Raw genomic sequence first — 10,602 nt, 5'->3', positions numbered from 1 at the left:
TGCCTCTCTATATCGCGGCGTCATTCCAACACCTGTACTGAGGAGAAAGGGGGATGATGAGACTAAATGGAAAAAAGCGCAAAAAGAAAATTTCAAAATGGAAAGGAAAAAGGACTCGCACACAAGTGCACAACTGCTATGCTCCACGACCCTCCGCGCAGGAAAAAACGGACCGGCTGTCGCGACGAAAAACTGCGCAATGAAAAGAAATATCGAAGCAGAGAGCGACAGAATCTGAAAGACAATAGAACAGAGACACGAATCGACTGTTGACGAAATGAAAACAGTCGGTTGACAAATAGTAAAACTGTTTTTCAACCATCATTAGCTTAGACGGACTTGAAAACTTGTCAGACCCGATATTATTCAGGCGCACTTGACAGCATCTAATAAAGGAGAAAGGTAATACTCGCAGTTTAACTACCAATCAGTTAAATGGAGAGGCAATCACGAGCACCCAGTTAACAAAATTTCATAGCCCAAGTAAGGAGACACGCTCCGAAATACTTTCAGTTGGAACTACCACAAATTCAACTACCAATTGTCAAACTCACTACGGCAAGCACAAACAATAAACTAATAAAAATGCTGACATTTGTGGAAGGCCACAATGTATATAAAGTTACGGAAACGCCCTTTTTCTACCAGGACATGCCTGTGTAGGCAAACACAAAGACCATCTGATATGATACACCATTTGAAAACCTCAAGACACCCGTAATATATGATGGATTCCCATCTTTTGTTGAAATCAACATTATTCTTCAACTATGAATTCTATATGTAGGAACTTCTCCATTCTATGCTCACAACGGTAGTACAATGATTGGATATAGAGACCTCCTAAATCGTCCAGAAACTTCACACCATATAGTTATAGGATACATGGAAGTGTGGAACAGACTATAGGAAATACTAACATCAAGCATTACCTGTGTCTCAGATAAAAATAGGCAAGCAATATCAAATAGAGCTTGGACTGTTATGGACTTTTTCTTTACTGTGACAAGTTCAGTTAAGACTCAGGACTAGGTCATGCGTTTATCAGGAGGCAAACATAGTTTGGCAGAAAAGTAGTAACATCAAGAGCAATGATGAAATTCTGGAAGAAACACTAATGGCTCCTTTCTTCCACACGGATGTAGGAAGGGACATGTCACGCAGGCAAAGCAAAATCTTTCGCTCTGTCATCAATCGTTCCATCCAAAAACTAGAATAACAAACAGGGGTATATTTGATCCACTACCAAAAGAACCTGTCTTAAAATATACATGTGGGATTTTTCAAAATGACAAATACATTCCATGTCTTGACAAATATCTAAGCAACCACACATGAAGCATTTGGACGTTTGAAGTTTCAACAACATATTGTCATACCTGGCTTTTATTGACAGCAGATTGTTTCATTCGCTAAGAACTTGGCTTTCCAATACAAAACTGTGAAATATATTTCAGAAACCTTATCTTAGCAGCAACGTGTGGCTCTCTTACTAAACTACTACTCCCTCCGTTCGGAATTACTTGTCTCGGAAATGGATGTATCTAGAACTAAAATACGTCTAGATACATCCATTTCTACGACAAGTAATTCCGAACGGAGGGAGTAGTTCTGTTCAAGCCGAACAAGCTTGCAGAGGTAGCATTACATATAAAAAAGGACACAGATGTGTCAAAAGCATCACCTGTGTAAAAAGCATGAATCACTTAATAGTAGCATGCCGTATGAATCTGTGGCCTGACCAAAGGAGAATATTCAAAGTAAACGAAGAATGTTTAATGCAGACATAGAAACAAATTGATCAGGTTATTTAAGGCATCCTAAACTGCATAGTCTAATAGATGACAGGATACTTCAGAGTTTCATAGTATGTGGATCACAGGTCATACCTCTATTGTCCAACACATTGAAAGCATCTTATAAACAAGAGAAGCTTGTCATCAAATAGTTTTTATCGCACATTCAATTACCAATTGCGAAGGCAAACACAAGGATAATGAGCTGCCGAAAGTCTGAGGAGATCACAAACTCACAATCTACAACATTACACACACTAGCAGAACAAACTTACATCTTGAATCAGCAAGGAGGCCAGAAATAGCCTTTTAGTAGCTTTCATGCCTAAGATAATCTCTCTCTTTTTTTGAAATTAAGATAATCATTTTAGTAGCAGAAGGAACTCACATCTTGTTCAACCTACACGATCAAGCAACCAGAGATCACTCATCCCACACACCGACTCAGACACTCCGAGCCATCTCGGATTGGACTGCGAGCTGAACACGTCTCCCTGCCTTCCGACGGCGGCGATGGAACAGTACACAGATGATGCCCCCGAGGACCAGTACGAAGATCAAGGCACCCAAAACTGCAGGGACGACGTGGCGATGTTTTGCGGTAGCAGACGTGGGCGGTGTGCTGCTGACAGATGTCTCGTCCTTATGCTGTGTTGAGGAAGGCAGGGGAGGGGGGCCCTGCGCCGTGTTTAGATCCCAGAATGTCCGGAAGGACCAGTTCTCGATGAGATGTATCGCCCTGCCGCCCTCGCCGTTGGAGGCTGAGAAGCCGACGTACATGAGCTCCTCGACCAGTCCCGAGAGGTCGATGGCCAGTGACAAAGCGGGGTCGAGGTGGCGTCGCGAGGAAGAGTAGGAGATCCACGCTTGGAGCCGGCGGCGCCGCGCGTGGTACTGCACCCAGGCCGTGATGGGAACGCCGGCCTTGAGGTTGACGCCCGGGCTCGCGGACGCGACGGAGAAGATGGAGCCGGCGTCGACCGCGACGTGGTTGCCATCGGGGTCGTGGAGCGCGACGTCGTGGTGCGTGTCGAGCTCGAGGGCGACGGTGGACACGCCGGGGGCGGAAGCGGGGGCGGGGGCGGCGGCGTAGAGCCCCATGTAACCGTTGGAGGCTCCGAGGAAGGTGGGCGAGGAGGTGAGGATGAAGGCCAGCCCGTCTCCGTAGCTTGGGGAGGGCGTGATGCGGAAGGTGAAGCGGGTAGCGAAGGAGGCCTGCGCCGGGGCGGCGCGCGGGTCGGCTCGCGGGAGGAGGAGGCGCACGGGGTCGGAGAAGAGGGCGCGGCCGGCGCCGATGCCGTCGCTGGAGTTGGTGGTAAGCGCAACAGCGAGCTGGCGGCCCTGGAGGATCGAGGCGGAGCCCAGGAGCGTGAGCTTCTTCAGGAACGCCGCGCGGCCAAAGGCCGTCGCGTCGGGGTTGGCGGCGGAGGTGGGCTGGAGGGGGGCGGCGAGGAGGACGACGAGGAGGAGGAGGGCGGCGGCGGAGCAGGACCGCGGCATGGCGGCGCTCTCCTGGGGCTTCGGATTTTCGATTTGGGGAAACTTTCTCTCTCTTTTTTTTTGAGGGAGGAGGCCGGGGTTTGGAAGGGGATATCAGGGCAAGGGCTCCGCATTCCTGGGCCTAAAAGAGATCCATCGAGCTACAAGGAGGAAGAGAGTACTAGCCGTTTGCCCCTGCCTGATCCATTCGCTCGTCGTCTCCTGGTTTAAGTACCAGCGCCCACATGGGCCCACTCCGGCCCAGCCACCCGAGCTGGTAAGCCAGGCTGCCTCTTGGGCCGGCCCAGATTTTGAATAACTTCGCTTGGTGCCTTGGTCCTTTGCTCACTGCTGCTGACAGCCCCTTCACTTTTTTTTTTGAAATGGTCACCGGACAAGTGAAGAAGAGGTGGTCACGATCCTCCACCGCGTTGTTACAACGAGGACAAGTGTCGGAGCTTAAGATGTGCTTCTTGCGCAGGTTCTTCTTGGTGTTCAGGCGATCCAAGTAAAATAACCAACCGAAGATCATCACTCTCTTCGGCACCCTTGAGTCCCAAACCAAGGCAAGGACTTGGTCGTTGAGCTGGGTGGATAGGGCAGCATATGCGCCTCGCGTGGTGAAATTTTGACCATTCAGCAACCTCCTAGTGTCTGGTTCCTGTGAGGTAGACACATCCTGCAACAAAGAGTTGAGAGAGGCAAGTTCTGCGACCGCAGTATTGGTTAGTCGATTACGAAGAGCAAGCTCAATCCCTTCCTGTAAAATGTTAGCTACTAGGGCATTTTGTTTGGTGTGGTGGGAGAAGAGAGCAGGGTAGATGATAGCCAGAGGCTCAGGCAGAAGCCAACGATCTAGCCAAAAGAAGGTGGACTGTCCATTACCAATGGAACAGTGAGAAATCTCTCTCAGGCTCTGCAACTGTATATAGTGTTGGGGAACGTAGCAATAATTCAAAATTTTCTACGTATCACCAAGATCAATCTATGGAGTCATCTAGCAACGAGGGAGGAGTGGATCAAGAGAACGGGGTTGATGGAGTCGTACTCGTCGTGATCCAAATCACCGATGATCCTAGCACCGAACGGATGGCACCTCCGCGTTCAACACACGTACGGAGCAGCGACGTCTCCTCCTTCTTGATCCAGCAAGGGGGGAGGAGAGGTTGATGGAGATCCAGCAGCACAACGGCGTGGTGGAAGTAGCGGGATTCCAACAGGGCTTCGCCAAGCGCTGCGGGAGGAGGGAGATGTGTCATGGGAGGGAGAGGGAGGCGCCAGGGCTTAGGTATGGCTGCCCTCCCTTCCCCCCACTATATATAGGGCCAAGGGAGAGGGGGGGCGCAGCCTTGGCCCTTCCTTCAAGGAAGGGTGCAGCCAGGGAGGAGTCCATCCTCCCCAAGGCACCTCGGAGGTGCCTTCCCCCTTTAGGACTCTTCCTTTCCCTTATCTCTTGGCGCATGGGCCTTTTGGGGCTGGTGCCCTTGGCCCATACAGGCCAAGGCGCACCCCCTATAGCCCATGTGCCCCCCCGGGGCAGGTGGCCCCACCCGGTGGACCCCCGGGACCCTTCCGGTGGTCCCAGTACAATACGGTGACCCCGAAACTTGTCTCGATAGCCGAAATAGCACTTCCTATATATAATCCTTTACCTCCGGACCATTCCGGAACTCCTCGTGATGTCCATGATCTCATCCGGGACTCCGAACAACTTTCGGGTTACCGCATACTAATATCTCTATAACCCTAGCATCACCGAACCTTAAGTGTGTAGACCCTACGGGTTCGGGAGACATGCAGACATGACCGAGATGACTCTCCGGTCAATAACCATCAGCGGGATCTGGATACCCATGTTGGCTCCCACATGTTCCACGATGATCTCATCGGATGAACCACGATGTCAAGGACTTAATCAATCCCGTATACAATTCCCTTTGTCTAGCGGTACGATACTTGCCCGAGATTCGATCGTCGGTATCCCGATACCTTGTTCAATGTCGTTACCGGCAAGTCTCTTTACTCGTTTCATAACACATCATCCCGTGATCAACTCCTTGATCACATTGTGCACATTATGATGATGTCCTACCGAGTGGGCCCAGAGATACCTCTCCATTTACACGGAGTGACAAATCCCAGTCTCGATTCGTGCCAACCCAACAGACACTTTCGGAGATACCTGTAGTGTACCTTTATAGCCACCCAGTTACGTTGTGACGTTTGGCACACCCAAAGCACTCCTACGGTATCCGGGAGTTGCACAATCTCATGGTCTAAGGAAATGATACTTGACATTAGAAAAGTTTTAGCATACGAACTACATGATCTTGTGCTAGGCTTAGGATTGGGTCTTTGTCCATCACATCATTCTCCTAATGATGTGATCCCGTTATCAATGACATCCAATGTCCATGGTCAGGAAACCGTAACCATCTATTGATCAACGAACTATTCAACTAGAGGCTTACTAGGGACATGGTGTTGTCTATGTATCCACACATGTATCTGAGTTTCCTATCAATACAATTCTAGCATGGATAATAAACGATTATCATGAACAAGGAAATATAATAATAACTAATTTATTATTACCTCTAGGGCATATTTCCAACAGTCTCCCACTTGCACTAGAGTCAATAATCCAGTTCACATCGATATGTGATTAACACTCAAGGTCACATCCCCATGTGACTTACACCCAAAGAGTTTACTAGAGTCAATAATCTAGTTCACATTACCATGTGATTAACACTCGATGAATTCTGGGTTTGATCATGTTATGCTTGTGAGAGATGTTATAGTCAACGGGTCTGAATCTTTCAGATCCGTATGTACTTCGCAAATCTCTATGTCATCTTGTAGATGCAGCTACTATGCTATATTTGGAGCCATTTCAAATAAATGTTCTTCTTGGAGCTATTCTAAATTGTTGCTCCATTATACGTATCCGGTATCTCTACTCAGAGCTATCCGGATAGGTGTTAAGCTTGCATCGACGTAACTCTTTACGTCGAACTCTTTATCACCTCCATAACCGAGAAACATATCCTTATTCCTCTAAGGATAATTTAGACCGCTATCTGGTGATCTACTCCTAGATTACCTTTGTACCCTCTTGCCAGATATGTGGCAAGGCACACATCAGGTGCGGTAGTTAGCATGGCATACCGTATAGAGCCTATGACAAAAGCATAGGGGACGACATTCGTCCTTTCTCTTTCTTCTGCCGTGGTCGAGCTTTAAGTCTTAACTTCATACCTTACAACTCAGGCAAGTACTCCTTCTTTGACTGATCCATCTTGAACCCCTTCAAGATCATGTCAAGGTATGTGCTCATTTGAAAGTACCATTAAGCGTTTTGATCTATCCTTATAGATCTTGATGCTCAATGTTCAAGTAGCTTAATCCAGGCTTTCCATTGAAAAACACTTTCCAAATAACCCTATATGCTTTCCAGAAATTCTACATCATTTCTGATCCATAATATGTCAACAACATATACTCATCAGAAATTCTATAGTGCTCCCACTCACTTCTTTGGAAATACAAGTTTCTCATAAACTTTGTATAAACCCAAAATCTTTGATCATCTCATCAAAGCGTACATTCCAACTCCGAGATGCTTACTCCAGTCCTTAGAAGGATTGCTGGAGCTTTGCATACTTATTAGCATCTTTCAGGATTGACAAAACCTTCCGGTTGTATCACATACAACCTTTCCTCAAGAAAATCGTCGAGGAAGCAATGTTTTGATATCCTATCTGCAAGATTGCAGTAATCGCTAATATAATTCCAACAGACTCTTAGCATCGCTACGAGTGAGAAAGTCTCATCGCAGTCAACTCCTTGAACTTGTCGGAAAACATCTTAACGACAAGTCGAGCTTTCTTAATGGTGACATTTACCATAATTGTCCGTCTTCCTTTTAAAATCCATCTGTACTCAATAGCCTTACGACCATCGAGCCGTTCTGCCAAAGTCTACACTTTGTTTTCATACATGGATCCTCTCTCGGATTTTATGGCCTCGAGCCATTTATCGGAATCCGAGCCCACCATTGCTTCTCCATAGCTCGTAGGTTCATTGTTGTCTAGCAACATGACTTCCAAGACAGGATCACGTACCACTCTGAAGTAGTACGCATCCTTGTCATCCCACGAGGTTTGGTAGTGACTTGATCTGAAGTTTCATGATCACTATCATAAGCTTCCACTTCAATTGGTGTAGGTGCCACAGGAACAACTTCCTGTGCCCTGCCACACACTAGTTGAAGAGACGGTTCAATAACCTCATCAAGTCTCCACCATCCTCCCACTCAATTCTTTCGAGAGAAACTTTTCCTCGAGAAAGGACCCGATTCTAGAAACAATCCCTTATTGCTTTCGGTTCTGAGACAGGAGGTATACCCAACTGTTTTGGGTGTCCTATGAAGATGCATTTATCCGCTTTGGGTTCGAGCTTATCAGCCTGAAACTTTTTCGCATAAGCGTCGCAGCCCCAAACTTTTAAGAAATGACAACTTAGGTTTCTCTAAACCATAGTTCATACGGTGTCATCTCATCGGAATTACGTGGTGCCTTATTTAAAGTGAATGTGGTTGTCTCTAATGCCTAACCCATAAACTATTGTGGTAATTCGATAAGAGACATCATGGTATGCATCATATCCAATAGGGTGCAGTTATGATGTTCGGACACACCATCACACTATGGTGTTCCAGGCTGTATTAGTTGTGAAACAATTTCCACAATGTCTTAATTCTATGCCAAACTCGTGATTCAGATATTCATCTCTATGATCATATCATAGATATCTTATCCTCTTGTCACGACGATCTTTCAACTTCATCCTGAAATTACTTGAACCTTTCAATAATTCAGACTCGTGATTCATCAAGTAAATATACTCAACATCTACTCAAATCATCTATGAAGTAAGAACATAACGATATCCACTACATGCCTCAGCACTCATTGGACTGCACACATCAAAATGTATTACTTCCAACAAGTTGCTTTCTAGTTCCATTTTACTGAAAACGAGGCTTTCAGTCATCTTGCCCATGTGGTATGATTTGCATGTCTCAAGTGATTCAAAATCAAGTGAGTCCAAATGGTCTATTTGCATGGAGTTTCTTCATACATATACACCAATAGACATGGTTCGCATGTCTCAAACTTTTCAAAAACGAGTGAGCCCAAAGATCCATCAACATGGAGCTTCTTCATGCGTTTTATACCGATATGACTTACGTGGCAGTGCCACAAGTAGGTGGTACTATCATTACTATATTTTGGCATGAACATGTGTATCACTACGATCGAGATTTAATAAACCATTCATTTTAGGTGTAAGACCATTGAAGGTATTATTCAAATAAACAGAGTAACCATTACTCTCTCCTTAAATGAATAACCGTATTGCGATGGACATAATCCAATCATGTCTATGCTCAACGCAAACACCAATCTTGATGGTAGAGGGAGCGTACGATATTTGATCAACCATGGAAATACTTCCAACACATATCGTCATCTCACCTTTTGGCTAGTCTCCGTTTATTCCGTAGCTTTTATTTCGAGTTACTAACACTTAGCAACCGAACCGGTATCTAATACCCTGGTGCTACTAGGAGTACTAGTAAAGTACACATTAACACAATGTATATCCAATATACTTCTATCGACCTTGCCAGCCTTGTCATCTACCAAGTATCTAGGGTAATTCTGCTCCAGTGGCTGTTCCCCTTATTACAGAAGCACTTAGTCTCGGGTTTGGGTTCAACCTTGGGTTTCTTCACTAGAGCAGCAGCTGATTTGCCGTTTCATGAAGTATCCCTTCTTGCCCTTGCCATTCTTGAAACTAGTGGTTTCACCAACCATCAACAATTGATGCTCCTGCTTGATTTCTACTTTTGTGGTGTCAAACATCGCGAATATCTCAAGGATCATCATATATGTCCCTGATATATCATAGTTCATCACGAAGCTCTAGCAGCTTGGTGGTAATGACTTCGGAGAAACATCACTATCTCATCTGGAAGATCAACTCCCACTCGATTCAAATGATTGTTGTACTCAGACAATCTGAGCACAAGCTCAACAATTGAGCTTTTTCTCCTTAGTTTGCAGGCTAAGAAAATCGTCGGAGGTCTTATACCTCTTGACGTGGGCACGAGACTGAAATCCCAATTTCAGCCCTCGAAACATCTCATATGTTTTGCAACGTTTCAAAACGTCTTCGGTGCCTCAACTCTAAACCGTTTAACTGAACTATCACGTAGTTATCAAAATGTGTATGTCAGATGTTCGCAACATCCACAGACAACGTTCGAGGTTCAGCACACTGAGCGGTGCATTAAGGACATAAGCCTTCTATGAAGCAATGAGGACAATCCTCAGTTTACGGACCTAGTCCGCATAATTACTACTATCAACTTTCAACTAAATTTTCTCTAGGAACATAACTAAACAGTAGAACTGAAGCGCGAGCTACGACATAATTTGCGAAGACCTTTTGACTATGTTCAGGATAATTAAGTTCATCTTATGAACTCCCACTCAGATAGACATCCCTCCAGTCATCTAAGTGATTACATGATCCGAGTTAACTAGGCCGTGTCCGATCATCACGTGAGACGGACTAGTCAACATCGGTGAACATCTTCATGTTGATCGTATCTACCATACGACTCATGCTCGACCTTTCGGTCTCTTGTGTTCCGAGGCCATGTCTGTACATGCTAGGCTCGTCAAGTTAACCTAAATGTTTCACATGTGTTCCGAGGCCATGTCTGTACATGCTAGGCTTGTCAACACCCGTTGTATTCGAACGTAAGAATCTATCACACCCGATCATCACGTGGTGCTTCGAAATGACGAACTTTAGCAACGGTGCACAGTTAGGGGGAACACCTTCTTGAAATTTTAGTGAGGGATCATCTTATTTACTACCGTCGTTCTAAGCAAATAAGATGTATAAACATGATAAACATCACATGCAATCAAATAGTGACATGATATGGCCAATATCATTTTGCTCCTTTTGATCTTCATCTTCGGGGCTCCATGATCATCATCGTCACCGGCATGACACCATGATCTCCATCATCGTGTCTTCATGAAGTTGTCTCGCCAACTATTACTTCTACTTCTATGGCTACCGGTTAGCAATAAAGTAAAGTAATTACATGACGTTTATGTTGACACGCAGGTCATAAATAAATTAAGACAACTCTTATGGCTCCTGCCGGTTGTCATACTCAACGACATGCAAGTCGTGATTCCTATTACAAGAACATGATCATCTCATACATCACATATAT

The 10,602-nt window shown here is 45.5% G+C and overlaps 1 protein-coding gene across 1 annotated transcript; it reads right to left on the bottom strand.

The window, feature by feature from the left end:
- Positions 1-1,945: 1,945 nt before the first annotated feature.
- On the bottom strand, positions 1,946-3,367 carry LOC119273403 (L-type lectin-domain containing receptor kinase S.7-like). Its single transcript, XM_037554575.1, has one exon. It carries the CDS (start codon positions 3,294-3,296, stop codon positions 2,241-2,243), a length of 1,056 nt encoding a protein of 351 aa, XP_037410472.1. The 5' UTR covers positions 3,297-3,367; the 3' UTR covers positions 1,946-2,240.
- Positions 3,368-10,602: the final 7,235 nt, after the last annotated feature.

Source organism: Triticum dicoccoides, chromosome 3A, assembly GCF_002162155.2.
Source record: "Triticum dicoccoides isolate Atlit2015 ecotype Zavitan chromosome 3A, WEW_v2.0, whole genome shotgun sequence".
Lineage (NCBI taxonomy): Eukaryota > Viridiplantae > Streptophyta > Magnoliopsida > Poales > Poaceae > Triticum > Triticum dicoccoides.
This window is presented reverse-complemented; position numbering and strand designations above follow the sequence as displayed.

Excerpts from the sequence above, each read along its gene's own strand:
- LOC119273403 (XM_037554575.1), bottom strand. The coding sequence starts at position 3,296 with ATGCCGCGGTCCTGCTCCGCCGCCGCCCTCCTCCTCCTCGTCGTCCTC.